The sequence below is a fragment of the Poecilia latipinna genome, unplaced genomic scaffold, assembly GCF_001443285.1.
Source record: "Poecilia latipinna isolate Pla-1442-1.1 unplaced genomic scaffold, P_latipinna-1.0 Scaffold3159, whole genome shotgun sequence".
In the NCBI taxonomy this organism is placed as follows: Eukaryota; Metazoa; Chordata; class Actinopteri; order Cyprinodontiformes; family Poeciliidae; genus Poecilia; species Poecilia latipinna.
In genome coordinates, this window is record NW_015115775.1 from 1 (window position 1) to 24,292 (window position 24,292).

General features: G+C 51.8%; 1 protein-coding gene across 2 annotated transcripts; it reads right to left on the reverse strand.

The window, feature by feature from the left end:
- Positions 1–6: 6 nt before the first annotated feature.
- plxnb3 (plexin B3) lies at positions 7–21,020 on the reverse strand. Of its 2 annotated transcripts, none has more exons than XM_015022979.1 (32): positions 20,925–21,020; positions 11,656–12,099; positions 10,806–11,538; positions 9,527–9,706; positions 8,246–8,374; positions 8,055–8,155; positions 7,799–7,931; positions 7,561–7,720; positions 7,381–7,489; positions 7,148–7,253; positions 6,950–7,066; positions 6,592–6,705; positions 6,435–6,525; positions 6,123–6,292; positions 5,898–6,049; positions 5,709–5,814; positions 5,483–5,619; positions 5,223–5,399; positions 3,896–4,061; positions 3,690–3,821; positions 3,494–3,598; positions 3,265–3,426; positions 2,968–3,119; positions 2,781–2,881; positions 1,512–1,729; positions 1,260–1,438; positions 1,084–1,150; positions 861–1,007; positions 704–784; positions 551–629; positions 364–467; positions 7–281 (listed from the first exon to the last, which is right to left on the reverse strand). In XM_015022979.1, exons 2-32 carry the CDS (start codon positions 12,081–12,083, stop codon positions 153–155), a joined length of 4,965 nt encoding a protein of 1,654 aa, XP_014878465.1. In that variant the 5' UTR covers positions 12,084–12,099; positions 20,925–21,020; the 3' UTR covers positions 7–152. The 2 variants fall into 2 exon arrangements, with proteins under 2 accessions (XP_014878465.1, XP_014878466.1); XM_015022980.1 differs by lacking the exon at positions 20,925–21,020 and adding an exon at positions 18,288–18,309.
- Between the last annotated feature and the right edge of the window lie 3,272 nt (positions 21,021–24,292).

Genomic DNA, 24,292 nt, shown 5'->3' on the forward strand with positions numbered 1-24,292 from the left:
TGGTCAACGGCTTGGGTTGTGGTCAACAGTCTGGGTTGTGGTCAACGGTCTGGGTTGTGGTCAACAGTCTGGGTTGTGGTCAACGGTCTGGGTTGTGGTCAACAGTCTGGGTTGTGGTCAACAGTCTGGGTTGTGGTCAAGGCTTCGGGTTGTCAACAGATTTCCTGTGTGATTCTGGTGGCTGAGGTATGTTGGTTCTTACTTTCTCCGGTTTGAAACACCTGGTTGACCCCTGAACTGAGAAATCGAGGGATCAGTGCGACTGTGGCACCATCTGGAACCTGAGGAACGGAGAATGTGACGTAAAAATGAGCAGCAGTGAGACAGGAAGGTGGAGACTCGCTTTGATGGGTCAGTTCGCACCTTGTAATGCTGCAGCGTGTTGAGCCTTTTCCAGCGACCGTGAACTACTGCTGTGACATCATCGTCTGACAGAGTCAGGTGACCTGCCTGACCTGAACGCCACTCTGCAGACAAACGTACACAAGTGAGAACCGGCTGCCTGTCAGACTGAGGAGAGGTGAAACAGGTGAGGACGACTAGTGCGTACCCAGGTCCAGACTGTCAGCTGCTGGTCTCTGAGAGAACGGAGCTCCTCTGTAGACCTGATCCAGGATCTTATCTTTCACCTGGACACAGAAGCACACTGGCCGTTGAGCAGCAGAGCGACAGGTGACCAGGGGCCTGTCCAACGTGTCCCTACCTGGGTGATGGTGTCGGTGTCGAGAACTTTAATGGGACACGGCTGAACCTCGACTCCGTTCTTCACCAGGACGTTCAGAGTCTGAGGAACAGGTGAGACAGACAGGTCAGGCCAAACCAGGTTTGAGCGCGGGAGGTAGTCCTGTTGCTATGGTTACCATGGCAGAGTAATCGATGTCCTCTCGCAGCAGATGGCTGTCGTTGAGCGTCCGCTTGGCCTTCCCCGTCACAGCGTCCACCGGACCCTTGTCCACCTGGTACTTTATGGCCCGGTAGAGCATGTAGAGCGGCTCCCCGGCCACTTCCTGTCAGACAGACAGGTGAAGGTGAGACAGGGGAAGGGGCAGGTGAGGAGAGACAGGTATGGACAGAAACCGCTACCTTCAGGAAAGAATAGAGGCAGATGGACATCCAGTTGGTCAACATCTTCTCAACAACCGTCTCCGTCCTGAAAGAGAGAGGAGCCAGAGGTCAGTCCAGGTTCTGGTTGGACCCTCAGCAGTCCGGGTGTTCTGGTTCTGGTTCAGCAGCATCTGAGGTGCGTTTGTTTTCCTTACCGGCGCAGCATTAGTTTGGGGTTCTTGGCGACGTACTGCTGCACCAGGTCCTGCAGCAGCGTCTTCATGACCTCAGTGAAGTACTCCAGCTTGTCGTGCAATGCGATGGTGAGCAGACTGGCCACGTAGCCGCGGTCCCGCTGGGAGAAGCCCTGCTGGGCCTCCAGCGTGTGGATGAACTGCCGAACAGAACCACAGCGTCAGCACCAGCGGCCCACTCACGTGGACCCGCCTCACCTGAGCAGGACCCACCCTGGTGAGGAAGAGTCTGTTGTTGAGCAGGTTGTTGAGCTGCTGGAGGCCCTGTTCCACCGTCGGCCTCCTGGACTCCGGCAGGTCCAACTGCCGGCTCAGCAGCGCCGTCTGCTGGCCGGGGAAGAAGATCCTCTCTGCGTAGGTCTTGTAGTCGAGCAGAGGAAGACCCGGTCCTCCCACGTCGCTGCTGAGGTCCATCATTTCTGTCATCAGGTCTGCAGGACGGGAAGAACAACAGGTCGATCAGTGGGATGCTCAGGATGTCAGCAGACCACAACCTGGTAGCCATAGAGGACACACTTCTGCTAATCTGCTAACAGCAGCGCTAACTGTTAGCTTAGCACTTTAGCATCTTTGCTAACTTTGAAAATGTTTAGCCCATCTTTAGTCCATTCATAAGGTAGTGTAGTAAATGATGATTAGTGTGTACCCACAATGCATCACTGTACATTAAACAGTTTAAAGTCTCTTGATCTCTTGCTTCCTTTCTGACTTACGTGCTCAGTTAGGCTAAATCAGAGTTAGCAAAACTCAACATTAAAACTGAAACTGAGTGAATGTTTCCAAAGAGTCGCTTCCTGAAACGCAACCCATGCAGGTAGGTGTGTAATGACAGACCTGACCCTGATGAGGGCGCTCTATCCTGTAACACACATTGCGTAATTGACGCTGTGGATTTCAATATTGTTGAATTTAGCGCTTTAACGTTAGCAGAACTAATGTTTATAAGTGCTTTAAGGCTACTGCAGCTAACTTTTTAATTAATGGTTCCCAGCACTGATGATGGGTATCAACATGGTTGAATTTAGCACTTTAACTTTAGCTAAATACCATGTTTGCATTGAGTTTTAGCACTATTAATATTAATTGCTAGTGTTAGAATGCTACCGCAATTAACTGAGTTAGCTTACGCAAAATACCATGTTGGTATCGAGATTTAGTGGGACTAATGTTTATTATTAGTGCTTTAGAGTTAGCGCAGTGCCCTTTTAGTTAGCAATAACCCACATTAACGTGGTTCAGTTAAGCTCTTTAGCATTAACTTTTGCTAAATACCATGTTGGCTATTGCTTATTGGTTATTGTTATTGCTTTTAAGTTGGCATAACAAACCTTTGAATTAACGATGCACACGTTTGTGCTTTTGCATTAGCTCCCATTAAATAGCATAACATTGATATTGCGGTTTAGCCGAGCTGATATTATGAATAGCACTTTAGCAATAGTCAAGCTAACTTTTGAGTTAGTGGTGCCCATCACTGCTCACCCGTGAACTCCTTACGACACTGATCTCCCACGTTGATCTCAAGAGTTTCCAACTGCAGCAGAACCTTCTTATAATCTCGGAGAGCCTGTTTACTCTTCCTCCTGTAGAGAACAAAGCAGAACGCCGGTCAGCGGATCCAATCAACCGGCTCTGGAGAAATCTGGGACACGGCAGCAGCGGGTTGTACCTGTACATGAGGATGACGATCAGCACCGACAAGATGATGACAGCAGCTCCAGCACCCAGACTGATCTGAGCCACCAGCGGGATGGGAGATAGCAACGAGTCGCTGTCGTACTGGACCAGACCCAGGTCCGCCTGCAGTTTCCCCATGAACACCTGAGAGACAGACAGGTAGACTAACAACATGAACGATCCTGCTGGACTGATCCAGTCTGGGCAGAGGAGACCAGCACATGCTGAAGGAGGTTCTTCAAGCTGCTGGACCAGGGATGTTCTTAGTGTTTCTCTCGGTTCAGGTTACCTTCAGCATGGGCAGCTCGCTGCTGCCGTCCACGCTCAGAGGCTGATTCTCCGGGGGTTCGCAGTACAGGTGGGTTCGGTCCAGAGTCTTCACCTCACAGTCTTGATCTCCAAGCCGAGCCCGGACTTCATCCTTGGACATGGCTCTGGTCAGGTCCAGACCCTGAGGGACGCCAACACATCAGACCGCATGCTGCATCCGCTGGACCAGCCAATGAGAGTCACTGTACCTCTACAGCGATCACTCCGCCGGGTTTGAAGCGGTACGGAGCGTCCGGAGCATCTCGGTTCAGAGGAAAGAACTGGGGGTTCTGGTAATAGGTGAAGCTCTTACCCTGATGGACAGAGACAGACGGAGACAGACGGAGACATCGTCAGACTGAGCAGGGTCTGATGCGGCGGTGAGGAGCAGGCCGGTGACGGCACCTCAATGCTGTCGTAGTGGACCCGGACGTTGTCCAGCTGAAACCACACCCCCTTCACTCTGACCTCTGGGGGCACCGCGGGGGTCGGACATGTGATCTCAGAGGACGACAGGACAGAGCAGCGCTCAGACACCTGAGACACAGACAGGAGAGCAGGTGAAAACATGTAGGTAGGGTGCACCTCCCTGATTGGTTGGTTCATCTCACTGTCGTCATGGTGCCGTTAAAGACCAAGTGCTGCCTGGCGGTCAGGAGAGCCAATCGCCTTCTCCGTTTCACTCTCTGCACCTCCAGAGGCTCCACCCACACAGATATCACCGGCTCCTGCACCACGTCCAGGTTCCTGCCCGTCACCTTGATGACACGCCCTCCCCTGAGAACAGGAAATCAACTCCTTATTAGGAAGCAAAACTGTAACTAAGACCATAGATCCCAGGCATTTAACGGCACAGAAAGCTTTGATCAATTAGACATTTTTAGTATTTTAAGTTTCAAAATTATGTCGTTAATACGCATCAACACAAATCCAGAATTACTTTAATTGATAAAATGAGATGTGACGCACCAAGATATGATCGCATTGTTTTGTTTTATTGATAATCTAACAGAACTAAAAGGTGGTGACGGTTTATTGAACTGAGGTGTTTTACCGAGTTGCACCACAGGGTGGCGATGCTTTCTATGACGGTTGGGTGCATCTTTTGCCCTGCTTTACCAGTTGGCACAGACACACGAAGCAGTAAAGACTTTCAGTCTTATTTTTACTTAATTACGGGTTGCTAAAGTCCACCAGCATGGATATAATTCCCATAAAGTTTTCTTTTCTCATGTAACGTTACTGCATCAAACCGTTTAATGTAAGCGATGTTTTTGAGAGTGAAATAACAAATCTACCATGGTAGCAAACTGGCGCTAGCATGCTAGTTGCAGCTAACTGCTTATGTATTAAATGTTGGTTCAGCCATAACCAACATTAAATACAGAATAAATAATGATTTATTTATTGTAACATCATAGTGTTACAAAACATTAATGCTTATTCATTAATGTTTTATTCGGTTTTATCTAAGATAGTTTGTATATGAGAGCTTACCCAACACATTGAGACTGAGAGAAATGACTGATTGTACTGTGCTAGCATGCTAGCTTAGCAGCTAACTGCTGCTGTATTTCAGGTTAGTTCATCCATATTTTGTGTTGATGCTTATATGTCACATAAAGTCAGATTTACTGCAGTTAAATCTGCTAATTTATGCTTAAGGACTACAGACTGTAAAATCTGTTAGCATATTGTATCCGAGTGAAAAATGACAATAAATGTAATGTTTAATATATTAGCTCCCCTCTCTGCTAAATGGAAGATGGTACACAAAGAATGAACACAGTCATTGAGCAACAATCTGTCAATTTGAAAGTTATGCATTTTATAAAAAATAGCAGTTTGCAGTAGCATAATACTCCGTCACTTTGCTGTGTATTATTTTGAGTGTACAGTAATACATTGTACAAACAAAGCTCAGTAATTGGTCCTTACGCGTAGAAACTCTCTGCAGGTGTAGCTTTGGTGATGACGGGGTCGTCCAGGTAACGAAAGGTAAGCTCAGGACTGGTCCGATTAGCTTTACCAAAGAAGACCCAAACCGGAACTGGTCCGGTCCAATTACTAGAACTGGTCTTGCACACAAACTGGGAATCAGTCACCTCATTCAAACTGGGAGGACACAGAAAAACGGAGACGTGTCAAACTGAACCAGGAAGTAACATCAGTCCCAGCAGAACCAGGTCAGAACTCACATGAAGCAGGGTTGCCGGTCCAGGAAGGCGGTCAGGTCCGAGGTTTGCCCGGTCAGCAGCTGTTGGCCTTTGATGGTCAGCTTGGTTCCTCCAGAAACCGGGCCTTTATCTGGAACCAGGCTGGTCAGCTTAGGGTTCTGGGGAGAGACCAGAACAGCAGAACTTTGGTCCGCGGGCCTGAGGTCAGAACCGGCTCAACAGAACCTCAGCAGGCCTGCCGTCTCACCTGATAGGTGAACATCTGGGTTGATCGGCCAGGTGGAGTGGTTCCCACGGTAACCTGGACATTCCCGACCCGGTAACTCCCACTGCTCTGCAGCTCACACACGACCCTAACACAGGTGAGCAGGCAGGTAAAGACAGGTGGAGCAGTGAGCAGCCAGGTGTTAACTGAGGACCAGTCAGGTGAGTCTACCTGGTGGAGATCTGGTATCCTTCAGGCTGAGCCACACATGGGACGTCTGCCACCTTGACTCCGCCCACCACGTCCTGGTACCTGGTGCCCAGGTTGGATCCTGTGATTGTTACCAGGATTCCACCCTCCACGGGTCCAGTCACAGGATGCACCTGCAGACAGACCGGTGACACGTTTCCATGGCAACAAGACTTCTGCGGACCCACGCCCGGTGGGAGGACTCACCTGTGTGATCTGAGGCGTCGGACAGGTGTCTGCGGGTAAGCCGGAGCATGATTGGCTGTAAACACATCTGGGGGCGGGGCTTCCAAGACACCACACACAGCTGTACTCCTCAGGCACCGCCCGGCACTGCGAGCAATCTGATTGGCCGGCTGAGCAGTCATACAGGTGGACTGAAGAGAAAATGACCAACATCCGTCAGGTCCGATACTGACGGAACCAGAACCTAAAGGTCCAATAATCTGAAAGGGATCATGACTGAAAACCTGTAAAAATCTGTTCTGGTTCTACTGGGTCAACAGGTGAGTTCCTTACGTCTGAGTCCAGGTGATGCATCAATGCGTCTCTGTCCTCTGCGCAGGTAGATGGCAGCAGAATACTGCAGCTGGCTGAGGCGATACTGAAACTGAGGACAAACCGCAGCTTCAGGAACCTGAACTGAGGGAAGGCTCTGCAGGTGTGTGTGTGTTACCTGGTGGGGGCTGCAGGTGAAGATGTGTGTGTTGTCCTCAGTTTTCCTCACAGCAGCCGTCAGGTCCAGCTGCACGTCTTCAACTTCAACAACACAAACGTACTGAGCTTCGTCCTGGACGGGCAGGACAAAAAGAAACTTCAGACACCTGAGACACACCTGAGGAACATCTGCAAGCTAACTGACAAGCCAACGCTCCGTTAATCAACCACCAGCCAATCACATCAGTGTCCTGGTTTCCATGGAGATTGGACCTGACATTTCCTACAGAACCTGAACCGGACCTTAGAGACCGGATCTGCTGTGGGGCTGAGCGGGTTCTGATCAGTTTGGACCTGAAGGTTTTAAACGGGCTCACCTGGTAGACGTCCAGGTTCCGCCCCTCCAGAACTATAGTGGTGCTGAGGCCCATGGGCACTAAAGAAGAACCTCTCAGAGACGAGACCAGAGGACAGGAAGCGGGACCAGGAGGGTCCTGGAGAGAGACGAGGACAGTCAGGTGGACAGATAGGAGGACGGACAGGAGGACAGACAGGTGGACGGACAGGTGTCTCACGTTGTGGCTGAGGACCAGCTTCCTGGGGCAGCTGTGGTTGTGGGTGCAGATCTGATCCAGAGGACACCAGTTACAGGTCCAGAAGGAGCCGACGCAGGAAAGACACCTGAGATACAGAGACACCTTCATCATCCCCATCATCATCATCATCATCTCCTTCATCATCACCATCACCATCATCATTTTCATCATATCATCTTCCTCTCCTGCTGTGGCAGCTACTGGACTCTTACTGGGAACTCTGGTTCAGTCGGCTGACGGCTCCGCAGTCGTAGAAGGTCATGTTTCCCATGGCGACGGTCACGTGACCAAACATCAGAGACACGGGCAGGACCATGTGATCTGTGGGGTCAGAGGTCATTCAGCAGCAGGTCGGAGCATCGGGGAACTCTCTGCAGGCGACCTTCGCTCACCACTTCCGGGCGGCATGGGGGGGAGGAGCTCCGGCGCAGGTGACTGGCAGGTGAGTTCTGTTCCCATGACAACAGCCGGCTGGGGTGGCAGGCTCCCGAAGACGCAGGACAGAGACTCCGCCCCCTGGAGGACAGGCAGCTGGACGACTGACATGGTTACCTAGGACACAAAGAGAGGACGAGGTGAAGAACCAGAACCAGAATCCGGCTCAATCAGCTCCCAGTCGGTCCATCTCACCTGGGTCTGCTCATCTCTGCTCTGATTGGCCGGCTGCAGGCTCTGCACCGTGACACACTGATTGGTCTGTTCAATACTCCACAGCCAGTGGTTCTCCAGCAGGTGGCGCTCACACTCATGTTTACGGGAACACCTGGACACCGCAGAGACAAAGGACACATGTCTGCAGTTCCCCTGATGTCCATCAGATGGAGATAGAGGACTGCAAAGGACCCTGAAGGACAGTACAGGTGATGGACAGGTGAGAGAGGTTTACCGTCCCTCCAGGACACACCAACCGCAGTACGGGTCTCTGATGGACAGACAGGACAGACAGTCTGTCTGTCTCTCGCAGGACGACACGGGAACCTTGGACACCTAGACAAAGACAGGAAGCAGATGTCCTGACTGGACAGACAGGGGAACGGGGACAGGAGAGGGACAGCGGGACTGACGCGCGTCTCTCACCCGGTCGTCGGTTAAAACATAAACGTGATGCTGGCTCTCGTCCAATAGGAGGTCGGCACAGATGGCTCCGCCCCCGTCCACCAACAGGCTGCCGTACAGATGGCCAGACCTATCAGGACGCACCAACACCTGCAGGACAGGTGAGACGTTAGTCCCAAACAGAACTGTCTACCTGCTCACAGGTGACCTGGAAAAACTTTTAAAGAAAGTAATTCATCTAAAAAAAAGTCAAAGTTTGACCAGAACAGAAAATCTAACGATCAAACTTTCTTCTTCTCTTGTCCTTTCTGTGTCCCACTCTCTGCCTGCGGCGCTGTGATGTCACAGCCCCCTGGATTCTGGACCGACTGGATCCCTTCGTTCCAGATCCAGGACCGCTTTTGGTTCTTGGAGCTCACCTCATTAAACAATACAGGTTGCCATGACAACGACATCCACCGGATGTGAAGCATGAGCGGGGGAACGAGGAGTCACCAGGAGTTTCTGTTACGAATCAGTGATGGAGACCGAGCAGCAGTGTGTGTGTGTGTGTGTGTGTGTGTGTGTGTGATTAAATATTAACACGCTGAATCAAAGCCGAGCGCTCATTAACACACCCTTCAGGGTCGTCCTGCAACATCATTACCCACAATCCACCTGGGACAGCAATAACCAATCAGCAATTTAAGCCTGAGAATGCTCCCAGAGCCCGCCCCCAAGCTAAACACCTGTTCACCACACACACACACACACACACACACACCTACAAACACAACCACACACACACACACACATCTACAAACACAACCACACACACACACACACACACACACAGCCACACACACACACACATCTACAAACACAACCACACACACACACACGGAGGTTACAAAGCCGCCTGCATGGTGTGTGTGTGGTTGTGTGTGTGTGTGGTTGTGTTTGTAGGTGTGTGTGTGTGTGTGTGTGTGTGTGTGTGTGTGTGTGTGTGTGTGTGTGTGTGTGTGTGTGTGTGTGTGTGCTTCAGCCGCACGAACATCGTGTTCCATCCTCCTGTCTGTCTCGACATTTCAGCCGTACCGTATAGAAGATTCCCAGCGCCTAACCTCCAGGCCCCACCGAACCACAGAGGCAGCAAAAGAGCTGCAACCGTTCCCCCAACCGTTCCCCCAGCTGGAACGGTTGGGGGAACGGTTCTGCAGTCCTGGGGGAACGGTTCTGCAGTCCTGAAGAACCTCACGATGACCTCTGGGGTCACCTGATCGGCTGACTCTGGGTCTACAGCGCCACCCCGTGTGTGTTCACCTTGTGCAGACGTCCGTCTCGATCTCCCAGGAAGGCGATGGTGTGTCCAGCCTCTGTTGCCGCGGTAACGGAGGTCAGCTGGGTGTTCAGCGTGACGGTGGGCGGGACTCCCAGGGGAACGGCGCTGGCGATGGGGTTGGGGGTGTGTTCCCCCCCACAGGGGTAGTCAGAGAGAGACTCCTTCACAGGAGAGAGGCACAACATGATGTTTACATGTTGATGTGCGCACACACACACACACACACACACACACACACACACACACACACACACACACTCTGTGCTGTATTTGGGTCAGATTGGCCTGCAGCTGTCTGATGATCCGTGCAGCTGCTGCAGATGATCCCCAGGCCACCAGCTTCCCTCAGTCTGCAGTTTCGCCCCCAGCAGAGCAGCAGGAGGGCTGACAGATCCAGGCTCATGGGACCAAGAGGCGGCGCTAACATGGGAGGGGCAATCTAACGGAGGAACCAGGAGGAGGAGACTGAATGATCTTTAGGCTGTTTCCCTCCTGATGGTCCAGTCGACCCGGTTCTACTGGACCCAGAACTCCATCATCTGCTCCACCTCCAGCTGCTGTGGTTCTGAGTCAAACCAACCTGTTCCCCTCCTGGCCTGTGGGGGCGCTGCACCAAGAACCACTGAAGGAAACGACACAAAAACCTCTGAAGACACTGAGAGCAACTTCCTTCACCAGATGGAAACAAGATGGAGGCGTCAGATTTTAGTGTTGGAGGATTTCTCTCTAGTCTTTGGCTGAAGACCACAAGACTTTTCTCCCATGATCCTTTGGAACAGACGCTTCACTTGTGTTTTCAGTCTTATACTTCTTCTGCTGATTTTGCCAAACTGATGCTTTCTGACACTCAGTCAGAAAGGATGTAGGACATAGGTAGATTTTAAACTGTTCACTGTATAACAGATGCATCCTGGGTATAGAACGGGTGGAGAGGAAACGGAACTGCTTCAAAATAAGAGCATGAATATAAATGTCTTGGAAAATTCTTAAGTGTTGATAACCAAAACCTCAACACAGACGTTGAATTTTATTCACATGAAAGTTCATGAAACTGCCGCGAACTAGCGCTTTAGAGTTTATCCAGAAAAACTAATTCAGGAAAAGCTAACCCTAAACTAAAAACTAGCTCTGCTATTAGCATAAGTTTCCCCACTGCCGGTTTTTGGTTTCAGCTTTGAAACAGGTTTTAGGAAACAGGTTTATGAAGACTGTAATAAAAGATTTTTCAAGTCTCACCACCAGGGGAAGCGGTGCTTTTACCTTCGGGAGTTTCAGACACTTGGATGACACGGCGTACTCGATGTAGGCCTCTTCCTGTCCACTACTATCAAGTCCTCCCTCCGTGTAGCACACTTCCTGCGCCCGCCGCATCGTGGCGTCCAGGTCCTTCATCGTATAAACACAGAGCGCCGAGCGGCTCGTTGCTATGGGCGTGGACGCCTGCCCTGCTGCCATGACGACAAACAGCGCCGGTGTACCTGACAGGTCTCCTAGCCACGCCCCCTGAGCCAGGTTGTAGCCGCCGCGGCACAGCAGCGGCACCTCCACGTAGGAGTAGAAGCTGCGGTCGGAGGAGCAGAGCCGCGAGGCGTAGGTCCTGTACTCCTTCGTGTGCCTCATGTCCCGCCGTGAGAACAGGAAGTAGACGTGGTCGCCATGGGCGACAGCCTTCACAAAGTGGTTGTTGTATTCAGAGTAACTTCCCACGACGAGTTTTCCGAGCTCCTCCTCCTGGGAGAAGGCTCTGCGGGGCGGAGCCACCGGGTGCAGGCGCCGCGTTGTGATTGGTGGGATGTCCCCAGGACCCCGGCTGGTGTAGCCTCGACCGACCATCAGGAGGCGCAGCTCGCCACCGGGCATGCCCGCTTCCTGTTTGCTCCGGGTGGTTATCACCACGGCGACGGTGGAAATCCGAGGGTCATTGGCAGCGACATACTGAGTGTCAACGGGGTTGGAGGTCCGATAGATGAGCTGAGAGATGTTGGACAGACTCCTGCAGAGACATGAGACCAGGCTGGGGTCAGAGGTCAACACACTGATCTGGACACTCAACTGCTCATTCTGACCAGAGTGGAACCAGAACCAGGACCAGAACCAGACTGGGACTCACCGCTTCTCACAGGTTCCTTGGAACAGTGAACCACAGACAATCAGGCTTCCTGGCTCCGCCCCCGGCCCTGGCTCCGCCCCCGGCCCTGGCTCCGCCCCCGCCTCCAGAAGCAGCAGCTTGTTATGGTTGTGAGTGGGCGTGGCCGAGGGGCAGTCCTGAGCAACGATTGGTGGGAGGCAGTCCGGAGAGTCCAGGAGAGGGCCGGTTTTAACATGTGACATCACCTCCAGGTCAGAGGTCAGCTGATACAGGTGGTCGACTCCGCCAACAAACAGCTGCCCCGCCCTCGGGTCCAGCAGCAGGTGGGAGAGGGGGGAGCCCTCCAGCTTCACCCATTGCATGGAGGCGTCTGCAGGGTAGGCAGGAGGGAGGAGGAGGAGGAGGAGGAGGAAGAGGAGGACTGAGGAAGAAATGGAGGAGGCCAACATGGCAGCTCCTCTTTACCTGCAACAGGTGAGAACAGGAGACACCATGAGGAAGGCTGGACGTCATCTATGGGGTCATTTTTCTGCCATAACTGGAGAGCACACACTGTCGGTCTGAAAGCAGGACTTCATGCTTAAACTTGTAATGCTTTAACTCCAAACTTCTGCTCTCTTTAAATATTCATTCTGCTCTCTCAAACCTTTCTCCTCGCGCTCAAAACTTGTCTCTGCTCGCTTGCAAAGCATTTTGTGCTCACGCTTGGTACAGAAAAGTACCTTCACCAGCCAATAGCTGAGAGGTTGTGCTCTGCAGCCGGACTGCAGCCTGTCTGTCCTGAGTGACCAGCGAAAGCGGCTATTAGCTACTGGGGAGGGAGAGAGCGCTGGCTCACCCACTAGAAGGAAATAAACGCACCCGGACAACATTTGCATTCTACTGGCTGAGAGGTTGCCAGGTGACGGTACTTTTCTGTTCCAAGTGCAAGCAGAAAATGATTCGTAAGCCAGCAGAGAGGTTTGCAAGTGGAGATTTGATCCGAGCAGAGAGACGAGTTTTGAGTGCGAGCAGAAAGGTTTGAGAGAGCAGAGTGAATATTTGAGAGCAGAAGTTTTGAGTTCAAGCATCACAAGTTTTGAGAAGGAAAACATGAAGTCCTGCTTTCAGACGGACAGTGTGTGCTCTCCAGTTATGGCAGAAAAATCTCCCATCATCATCATCATCTGTTGTTCAAATGTCGGTTCGTTCTCAGTGTCTTTGGGGGCGGAGTCAATCTTTCACAGCGTTAGTGTTGCTTTAAGGACACCGTGGTTACCTTAGAAACAAGACGGAGCCATCAGCAGGCCGAGACCAAGCCTCAGGAACCAGGACTGAATTTCTGACCCAACAGAACCATCAGAACCATGTCAGTGACAACCAGTAACCGGAGTTTTCTTCAACTTATCCGATCACTGAACCAGCTGACCATACGGATCCAAACTGGTTCTGATTCTGATCCCTCCTGCAGATTAGTCTGTATTCTGGTTCTGGCTGTTAAACCAGCAGTTCTGTTCTGAAGCCGGACCGGTTCAGCCCACAGAGTCTGAGCGTCTCTGCAGAACCTGACCAGAGCTCGTCCAGAACCCAGTTAGAACCCAACCAGAACCCGATCAGAACCGTGATGCCGCAGCGATGTTTCACGCCTCTGATAGGACATGAGGAGATCCACCTGAGCAGGTGAGGCTGAGCCCTGCGGCTCCTTCACTCGCTTCTCCGTCTGACTGCAGCCTCGTCGCCATGGCAACCGCCCCTGTTTCCACAGCAACGCTTCAAACAGGGATGTTATGGGACTCAGAGCCAGGCGCTAAACTGGATGAAACTGGTTCCAGTGTTCCTCCAGAACTAGAACCGTTAACCGGATCAGAACCAGCTGCAAAGTTCCGACTGGGACCAGAACCTGGATCTGGGTTTCACCCTGTAGGTGGCGCCACTCAAGGTGTTGGGAAACAGCAGCGGAAATGTTTGGGGGTCAGTAGAAACTCTGACCCGGTTGGAGCGGCTGCAGCTGCTGTCCCGGTTCTGGTGGGTCTAACTGGATCATCAGAACCTCGAGGAAAAACTCACATATTTTCCACATTTCCATGGAAATCCTGCAGATTCACAGTCATCCATAATTCATGAAGGGAAACAAACGGAGGAACGAGAGGAAGAGGAGGAAGGCGGAGGAGGAAGAGGAGGGCAAAAAGGAGGAAGAGAAAGGAAGCTGGACTTTCTCTTCTAAAAACCCAGAGAGGCAAAAATCTGGAAGGCTGCAACATTCTAAACGCACCTGGAGACGCCTGAGGGAACCTGAGACACCTGAGGGAACCTGAGATACCTGAGGGAACCTGGAGACACCTGAGGGAACCTGAAGAGACCTGAGGGAACCTGAGATACCTGAGGGAACCTGAGACACTTGAGGGAACCTGGAGACACCTGAGGGAACCTGAGACACTTGAGGGAACCTGGAGACACCTGAGACACTTGAGGGAACCTGGAGACACCTGAGGGAACCTGAGACACTTGAGGGAACCTGAGACACTTGAGGGAACCTGGAGACACCTGAGGGAACCTGGAGACACCTGAGACACTTGAGGGAACCTGAGACACCTGAGGGAACCTGAGACCCTTGAGGGAACCTGAGACACCTGAGGGAACCTGAGACACCTGAGGGAACCTGGAGACACCTGAGGGAACCTGAGACACTTGAGGGAACCTGAGACACCTGAGGGAACCCGGTTCTGATCCTCCAGCTTCTCAGGAGAACAGACCCAGTTCTCTGGGACGAATGTTGCTGGTTGTAATCCCAGGTGGGTTCTCTGCCGGTTCCTGACCCGACAGTAACTGAGCCTGGAGTCCAACTGCAAACAGGTCCAAACAGACTTTCCTTCAGAACCAGAAGCTGCATCCTAAAGTTCCTCCAGAATGTTCAATCATCTTTTCTCTTTTGCAGAACTGGAACCTGCAACAGAACCAGAACCAGTCCAGAACCTCCAGACAGCCCAACCCGGATATAACCAGAACCAAACCCAGGGAACCATCGAGAACCTCTGGAAGTGGTGGAACCAGAACCAGCAGCAGAGACCCAGAGGAACTGCAGCTCCAGGTGCTTCTGGTTGCCATGGTAACGCTGGATGCTGCAGCAAAGCGGTTTACTCTGCTAATCGCAGCAGTTTGTTCTAAACTCAGCTTTTGTTTCAGCCCCCCCTGTATGCTAATGAGCGACGGCTGCTTTCATCACAGAGAGGTGATGATTACAGGCTGCTTCACCTCAGGCAGGCACACACACACACACACACACACACACTCACACGCACCTCCACCTCCACCCACATATTATCTCTGTGGTTTTCTGCCGACTCGCTCACTCTGTCTTCAAAGAGCAGAAGCACAAACTCTCACACACACACACACCCACACAGACACACGCGTGCGCGCGCAGGCCGTGGAGCTGCTGCGGAGTGTGTTCCTCTGCTCTTCATTTTCTTTGTTCATTTCCTGTCCTTCCCTCGCGGCGCTCCCTCCCTCTGCGCTGCTTCTCGTCCTACTTTCAGTCAGAGCCGCTCCGCTGCTGCTGCTGCTGATCCAGAACCGGTTCTGGACCTGCTCCGGAACCGGTTCTGGATCAGTTGTGGGTCGTTTTCCCCCTGGAACTGGCTTCAAACCATAACCGACTAGATCTCTGCAGAACCTCAGAACCCGACCCAGCTAAAAGGATCGGTGTATTTTCCATTTAGCAAATTCATTTTCAAATGTCAAATTGTGCATTTATGCGGCCAATGGAAACACAGCGACTGGGTTATTAAAAATTATTTCAGATAAATGATCAGCCTGGGTAAACTGATACACACCTGGACCAGAACCAGAACCACTCAACCAGAAATGGCTTCCATGGAACACAGATTCAGATTTATTTGTGTTCCAAATGGGCAAAAACTTGCTGTAGTATCCGAGTTATAACAGTTATAGCAGAACCACTGCTGACCCAAAAGAACTCAAAGACCCGTCAGGACGACTGCCAAGACAAGGTTCTGAGGAAGCAGCAGTGGACCGCTATGGAGGGTTCTGGTCTGGTTCAACCCGGACTGAAACTAGCTACACAGTGGTGGTGGTGTGATGGTCTGAGCTGCTGGAGGAACCAGAGAAGATCCAGAACCAGGGGGTTCTGATCCAGTTCCCTCTGGTTCTGGATCAGAACGACCCAAATCCCAGCAACAGGTCCAGTTCAAGCAGTGAGGAGGCAAAACATTCACCATACAGTAATCTATCAATAACATATCAATACTCCATCAGTTCTCCACCCACAAGTTTTGTTTTCTTTGTCTTCATCTTTGTTGTTTCACACACGTCTCTGTGTCTCTGTGTGTGTGTGTGTGTGTCTCTGTGTGTGTGTGTGTGTTTCTCTGTGTCTCTGTGTGTGTGTGTGTGTGTGTTTCTCTGTGTGTGTGTGTGTGTGTGTGTGTGTTCTGGCTGTTTGATATAAACACGTTAACGCTCAGCAGGATTTCCGTCACAGAAGGAAAAGTCGTTTTTCTAAATGTCTTCAGATCGACGCGGCGCCGTCATCAGGGTCCCAACAGGAAGTTAATTTGTTGCCGTGGTGACGCCGATCGCTCCAGCAGGAGCACAATGAGCCGTCTGAAGACGACCCGGTTGGGCAGGGAGGGCGGTTCTGGAGCGAACCGGATAAAAGGTTCCAGTTGGATCAGACTGCGGTCCCACCTGCTGGGCTCAGGTTCTGGTTCTGGTTTGAACTAGGAACCATCGAGTGTTTCTGGATTGGACCTCAGGACCCGGCAGGATAAACACCAGAACCTCTCAGAGAGGCTGAAGGTTCTGGTCCGGTCCATTTCCTGCAGAGACTGGTGATTCTAACCAGACCGACCCGTTTTCTAGCTCCTGTTCTGGACTCACCAGGTCAGAACTGGGTCAGAACCAGATCTCCTGATAGAAACTTTCATGCTGATGTGGAACCTCAGAACCTCTGGAGCTGGACTCAGTCAGACGGTTCTTAAAGAGGAACAGAACCGGTCCCTGGATTTTGTGGAGGAGTGTTCTGGTTCTGGACCAACAGGACCAGAACCTCCCTGGTTCAGTTCAGTTCTCTGCAGCTGCTGCGGCTCTGAAGCTCCACAGACTGAATACTGATCACTGCAGACATGAAATATTAATAACTACAAGACTTTGATACTACACACACACACACACACACACACAAACGCACACACACACACACAGAGAGAAACACACACAGTCAGAGTGTGATCAGAGCAGAAAGGTTGATGGTCGTTAATAACATTGATGCTGATTCCATCACTCTGACTGTGTCTCTCTCTTTGTGTGTGTGTGTGTGTGTGTGATCTGCGCCGCCTCGTCTTTCATCACCCGGCTCCGGCACAGTTTCCCCGTTTCCCTGGAGCCTCTGGCGCCCCCTGCAGGCCCTAGGTGTCTCCAGGAGTTTGACCTCTGACCGCTCAGAAGCTCACCTGAACCTGTTCTGCTGCTGCACCCGCATCCCATCCCATGATGCTTCTCGAGTGGTTGTCATGGCAACAAACACAGCAAGGAGTCGAAGGGAAATGCTGCAGCAAAACCACAAAACGGCGCTAATCCCAGAACCAGGTCCAAGATCTGGGTCCAAAATTTTGAAGATGGACCAGAGGAGAATCCTGAGAACGATTCTGGTTCTCTGTCTGCAGAACGTTAACGAGAGCAAGAGGAGGAGCCTTCAAACCCGCACCCACACCTGCGGTTTAACCATAAGCCCCGCCCACACCTGCCGTTTAACCATAAGCCCCGCCCACACCAGCAGCAACACGAGCGTAGAAACGTTCTGGAGGTCCTGTTGGTTCCACTACATCAAGGTTCTCCTACTGGAGAAGAACCAGAACCGACCCGGTGGAGGAAGAGGCTCAGAACCGAGGAAGATTATCAGACCATAAAACACAGAGAACTCTGGACTCCATCCAGAACCAGAACCATGTGGACCAGAACTCTGTACTGTCAGCCCTGAAGGAGCGGAGGAACCGGTCCAGGTCCTAGTCCAAGTCCTGGTTAGATCCAGCTCCACTTTGTAACTTTTATGAAAATGTTTTTACTTTGTTTAACCCGTCACCATGACAACCACAAAACAACAGAAACATTCTCTGTCGTTTTCCCCCTGAACTGAAACAAAGACGTTCTGCTCAGTAAACTCGTTCCGATGTTTGTAAAAAAAAGCTGAACAGAACCAGGAAGTTCTGCTGCTGTCAGAACCCGGTCCTGGACCGGATCAGGTCCCAGTCCAGACTAATCAAGTAAGTCGAGTAAGTCATCAACTTTACACCTAGACAGCGTCTCGGTTTCCTCCAGGAAACACTTCCTGGAGACCAGCATGACAACTTCCTGTTGCTGCTTCTGCTTCGTCTCTGCAGCAGAACCAAAGAACCACCAGAACCAGCAGAACACTGAGAGCTGAAGCTGACCTTTCAAAATAAAAGCAGTTCCACATGGCACAAACTGAAGCACAGAGAGGTCCAACAGGAACATCCCTGGTTCTGTTCTTCCTCTCTAACAGGCTGGCTGGATGCTCCACAACCTTTCAGATTAAAAGCCCACAGAGTCACTAATTACCTCAGAAGCTCGTTAACGAGGCGGTTGTCAGTCCGATCAATCAGAGCGAGAGACATTCACACACAGAGAGAGAGACTCACCTCTGACGAGTTTTCATTCCAACAACAGACTGAGACCGAGAGAGAGAGGGAGAGGGCGTGCGAGCAGCTGTCATTGTTCTGGGAGGCAGAGGGGGCGGGGCTTAGCGGCGAGGGGCGGGGCCAACTCATTATTATTTAAAAGGAGAGGGGGGAGATCAGCGACCACACCCTCGGACTGGTCCAGCTGCTCCAACCAGTAAAACCAGTAGAACCAGTTCTGATCCAGTAGAACCAGTCTAAACCAATTAGAACCAGGTCCAACTCATGCAGAAATTCAGAACCTGCTCATGGTTCTGCTGGTTCTGTCTGTCTGACTGAACCTGGGTTCTGAGGTTCTGTTCAGGCTCCACCCCCTCACCTGAACATCTGTCCTGGTTCTGGTTCCGTTCCCCCGTCTGGCTCCAGTCGGTTCTGCCATCTGATTGGTTCACATCTGACAGGTCCCAGCAGGTAAGTGTTCAGGTTGTCACGGTAACTGCCGAATGTTTAATGTGACGTGAAGAGAGTGTGTGTGTGTTTAGTCATCTTATCTGTCACACACACTGCCGGTAAATCGTGTGTGTGTGTGTGTGTGTGTGTGTGTGTGTGTGTGTGTGTGTGTGAGCTCAGCTGGGAGTGTTTGTCCACATCGCATCAGGAGCCTCATGCAATATTTATCACACTCTCTCTCTCACACACACATACACAGGGTCCCAACCACCCTGACCCAGAGTCCTGATCCTGTTCCGGATCAGAACCAGAACTGGGTTTGGGCCTGGAGCGTCTCAGTCACAGACACAGCAGGACAGCTGAGGACGCAGCAGCTGGCGTCCATGAGGCGATTGCAGATTTCTGCATTAGTGGCCGAAACGTCGCATTTAAATTCAGTCTGCAGAGAGTTGGGGCCACGCACACACACACACATACACGCAGCTGCCTCCCCACCCCAACTCCACGATGAGCTCTGGACTCAATGTAGCGTCTCTGTCGGCCATCTTTGTTTCTGCAGGTGGAGAATCTCCTTCAGCACTGCAACTGAAACAAGTAACATGACTTCAGTCACATGATTGGTTCCCGGAACAGCCAATCAGCATCATCATCAACAGCCAATCAGCTTCGTTCATGGAGACCATGCCCAATCCGGGCCCAAGTTGTCATGGTGACGTACCATTTAACTGCGCTAGTGTCCTCTGGCAACTGTTTCCAACTGTCATGCAAACTTTTAAAACGTAAAAGATAAAATGCGAATTACCATGTTTCCATCAACAGGTTTGGAGAGAATCAGCCAGGCAAGCAAAACTTCATCAGATGTAATAAACAGGAAGTAGAGGTGGCTAGCTGGTGGCTAGCTAGCATGGCCACCAGAGAGTCCTCCTCCGTGTTTGGTGCCTCTGGTAAGGCACAGAGCCTCCAGTGGATGGTGGCGTTCACTACGTCAGAACTTATTCCATAAATGTTTCTCCCCTTTAGCGCAGTGACTCTTTTTCAGAAAAACAGTTCAGTTTCCTGTTTTCATCAACAGTTTCTACTGCGATACTTTGATATGTGTTGGAAACAATCTACTGATGCATGCATTTCCCATCTGAAATCAGCACTTTCAGCCTGCTGGCGCCACCTACAGGAGTCCAGCTGCAACTGGGTCCGGATCCTTGCAGAACTGGCCCACTACCCACCAACTGGACCAGAACCAGAAACGGCGAAGAAGAAAAAAAATCCTTTATTTTCTCAAAATGGGAAAATTTCTGTGCATAAAATTAGAATTACATTCTATTATGTTATATTAAATTATATCATGATGTTACAGTAAATTATCTTATAATTATAAATGACATGTTACATTAAGTTTTAACCGGATGTTATGGGATGGGTGGGTGTGGTCTGAGTGTGTGTCAGGTATTTGGGGGAAACAAAGGCTGAAGGACGAGTGAAGAGGCTGTGGAGTGTGTGTTTCTGTGCATGTGTGTTCTCCTGAGTGTGTTCCTCTGAGTGTGTTCCTATGTGTGTGTGTGTGTGTGTGTTCCTATGTGTGTGCGTGTGTGTGTCGGGGCTCTGCGGAGCGTGAACGGCTCGTTGAGGTGCGGTGTTGATGTGGGGGAGGGTGTGTGTTGGGGGTTAAAGGTGACGCTCAGTAATTGGGGAGGAAACGGGAACGTCCAATCAAGCAGCTCCGTTGGTCGCTCTGCTGCTGCTGAGGAACTACGGCGGCCCAGGAGGGACACCAAGCCCTCGGTTAATTGAGCTTTATTAAAGTCATCTGTCTGGATCAGAACCAGCTGCATCTGATGGCCCAGCAGCCAATCAGAACCAGGCTGCAGGTCACATGGTCTGACGGAGAGAAGATCTGGAAACCAGCTGCTGGTTCTGGTTCTGGTCGGATTCCCTCATCTGGGGCCAAAAACTTGAAAACAAACTCTGGATCAGAACCAGGAAGCTGAGCTTAAAGGTTCTGGTCAGTCAGAACTTGGCAGCCAGGTGAACAGCTCCGGTTCTGTTCTGGTCAGTCTGGGTCGGTTCTGGTTGATCCAGTTGCAGCAGCTTTAGAGACAACCTGATGTTCCGGTAAACAAAACCAGTCGGAGTCCAGAACCAGCAGACCGGGTCAGAGGAACCAAAATGTTCGCCGTAATGACATCACGTGTTGCCGCGGTAACCACCCACCTGCTGAGATGAGGAGACCTGAGGAGGAGGAGGAGCCTTCGTCATCAGGGGCACTTCCTGCAGGGACACAGAGACACGCATCACTTCCTGTTCCAGACCGGACCTGAGACAAACACAGAGTCTACAAACAGAACCAGAACCAAACTGCAGCCCGGACCAGGCTGGAGTCCACTCTTGATCCGATGCGCCGATTTGTTGGGTCGCATCAGAACTTCAGAACCTCTGATCCGATTGGACAACTGTCAGCAGGTCATGAAGGGTTCTGGTTCAGCCCGGTCCGGTCTGATTCGGTCCGGTCTCCATCTGCCTTGGAGGTCGCCTGTGAGGTCACGCCATGAATCACTTCCTGTTGGCTCATTAGTGCAGGCTCATCAATCACTATGACAACCAAGACGCTGCTCTAATAAGGCTGCAGCTGCTGCAGGTTGGTTCTGGTTCTGATGGGTTCTGGTTCGTTTCTCTGTAACATCAGTGTGATGTCAGAGCAGCAGGAAGCAAAGACATAATATAAGATATAAAGTTATATCTTATATTATGTCTATGACAGGAAGTTCATCAGAACCAGCGGATCCAAAGATCCCGGTCCTGACGGTTCTACAGACCATCTCTGAACCGACCCAGTTAAGCTGGACTGATGGGCCAACATAACCACAAACAGAACCAGGTGAGGTGTGTGCAGCAGAGCGACACGGCCCGGCCCTGCCCGGTCCACACTGGTCCGGTGGGAAGCTCCAGATTTCTCAGTGTTGCATCAGCAGGCGACAGAACCTTTCATGTTAACAGCAGGAAGCTGAACTGGGTCAAACTGGGTCAGAACATTGACTGGACTCTGCAGCAGAATGGACTGACCGTCAGAGACAGAACCAGAACCCTGCAGGTTCTGATCAGATCACTGCAGAACTGATTTTATTTCTTCTGCAGAAACTGATAAATAGGCCACCCAGTGATTTAATGCCCATTAAAGCTGCTCTCACACACACACACACACACACACACACACACACCCTATAACACACACTCAGGACAGATTAGGCTGCCTTCCTTCATTCACTAATCTCTGCAGTTAATCTGATGCTGCAAACAGACAATACACAGCTGGAATCTGCATTACAGAGCGCTCACACACAGTAACACACATACATGTCAACACACTCCATGGGCTGCCACCTTATTGTGGTGGAGGGGTTTCAGTGTCCCAATGATAGTAGGAGCTATGCTGTCGGGGCTCCATGACCCTGATAGGGTCACCCAAGATGAGGAGACATGAGTCCCCCCTCCCATGGGCCCACTACCAGTGGGAGGGGCTAAAGAGGTTGGGTATAGTGTGGGATGGGCAGTGGCCAAGGGAGGGGACCCTGGCGGTCCGATCCTCGATTGCAGAAGCTGGATCTTGGGACGTGGAATGTCGTCTCTCTAGTGGGGAAGGAGCCGGTGTGTGAGGTTGAGAGGTTCTGGCTCATGGCTCTGATTCTGGAACCAGTCTCTAGTCTCCTTGAGAGGGGCTGGACGTACTTCCACTCTGAAGTTGCCCAAGGTGAGAGGCACCGGGCAGGAGTGGGCAAACTTGTTGCCCCCCCATCTTGGCGCCTGTATGTTGGGGTTTACCCCGGTGCCATCTCTGGCAAAACTTCAAACACATTTCGGGGGAGGTGGGGGACATTGAGTCTGAGTGGACCATGTTCCGTGTCTCCAATGTTGAGGCAGCTTATCGGAGCTGCGGCCTCAAGGTTGTCGGTGCCTTTTTGGCCTGTGGGACGCCAGAAGCAGGTGATTGGTACCAGCAGGCGAAGCGACATGCAGCTCGGGTGGTCGCTGAGGCAAAAACCCGGGCGTGGGAGGAGTTTGGAGAGGCCATGGAGAAAGACTTCCGTACGGCTTCGAGGCGATTCTGGTCCACCATCCGGCGGCTCAGGAGGGGGAAGCAGTGTAGCACCAACCCTGTTCATAGTGGGGATGGTGTGCTGCTGACCGCAACTCGGGACATTGTGGGCCGGTGGGCGGAATACTTCGAAGACCTCCTCAATCCCACCAATATGCCTTCTGTTGAGGAAGCTGAGCCTGGGGACTCTGGGTTGGGCTCTCCAATCTTTGAGAACGAGGTCGCCGAGGTGGTCAAAAAGCTCCTCGGTGGCAGGGCCCCGGGGGTGGATGAGATCCGCCCGGAGTTCCTTAAGGCTCTGGATGATGTAGGGTTGTGTTGGCTCACGCGACTCTGCAGTATCGCATGGATATCGGGGGCAGTTCCCCTGGATTGGCAGACCGGGGTGGTGGTCCCCCTGTTAAAAAGGGGGACCGGAGGGCGTGCTTCAATTACAGGGGGATCACACTCTTAAGCCTCCCGGGTAAGGTCTATTCAGGGGTCCTGGAGAGGAGGGTCCGTCGGATAGTCGAACCTCGGATTCAGGAAGAGCAGTGTGGTTTTCGTCTTGGTCGTGGGAACTAGACCAGCTCTACACCCTCAGCAGGGTCCTGGAGGGTGCATGGGAGTTCGCCCAACCGGTCTACATGTGTTTTGTGGACTTGGAGAAGGCGTTTGACCGTGTCCCTAGGGGGGCTTTGTGGGGGGTTCTCCGGGAGTATGGGGTACCGGGCCCTTTGATACGGGCTGTCAGGTCCTTGTACGACCGGTGTCAGAGTCTGGTCCGCATTGCCGGCAGTAAGTCGGGCTCGTTTCCGGAGAGAGTTGGACTCCGCCAAGGCTGCCCTTTGTCACCGATTCTGTTCATTACCTTCATGGACAGAATTTCTAGGCGCAGCCGAGGTGTTGAGGGGATCCGTTTTGGTGGCCTTAGAATCGCATCTCTGCTTTTTGCGGATGATGTGGTCCTATTGGCTTCATCAGGTCGTGATCTGCAGCTCTCGCTGTGGAGCGGTTCACGGCTGAGTGTGAAGCAGCCGGGATGAGGCTTAGTGCCTCCAAATCCGAGGCCATGGTCTTGAGCCGGAAAAGGGTAGAGTACCTTCTCCGGATCATGGGGGTCGTCCTGCCTCAAGTGGAGGAGTTTAAGTATCTGGGGATCTTGTTCACGAATGAGGGAAGAAGGGAGCGGGAGATCGACAGGCGGATTGGGGCAGCGTCTGCTGTGAAGCGGGCGCTGTACCGGTCCGTCGTGGTGAAGAGAGAGCTGAGTCAAAAAGCAAAGCTCTCGATTTACCGGTGGATCTACGTTCCCACCCTCATCTATGGTCATGAGCTTTGGGTCATGGCTGAAAGAACGAGGTCATGGATACAAGCGGGGAACGCCTTGGGATTCCCCCTGAGGAGCTGGAAGAAGTAGCTGGGGAGAGGGAAGTCTAGGCTGCTGACCCCACGACCCAAACCCGGATGAAGCGGAAGAAAATGGATGGATGGAAGCACATCCTGTCTG

Bases quoted from the DNA above. Each gene is read 5' to 3' on its own strand.
- plxnb3 (XM_015022979.1), bottom strand. From the start codon at position 12,083: ATGTTGGCCTCCTCCATTTCTTCCTCAGTCCTCCTCTTCCTCCTCCTC. The intron at 6,706-6,949 runs GTGAGCCCGTTT...CTGCCCGTCCAG, and splicing joins GGAACCTGGACGTCTACCAG to GACGAAGCTCAGTACGTTTG. The intron at 282-363 runs GTGCGAACTGAC...TCCGTTCCTCAG, and splicing joins ACACGCTGCAGCATTACAAG to GTTCCAGATGGTGCCACAGT.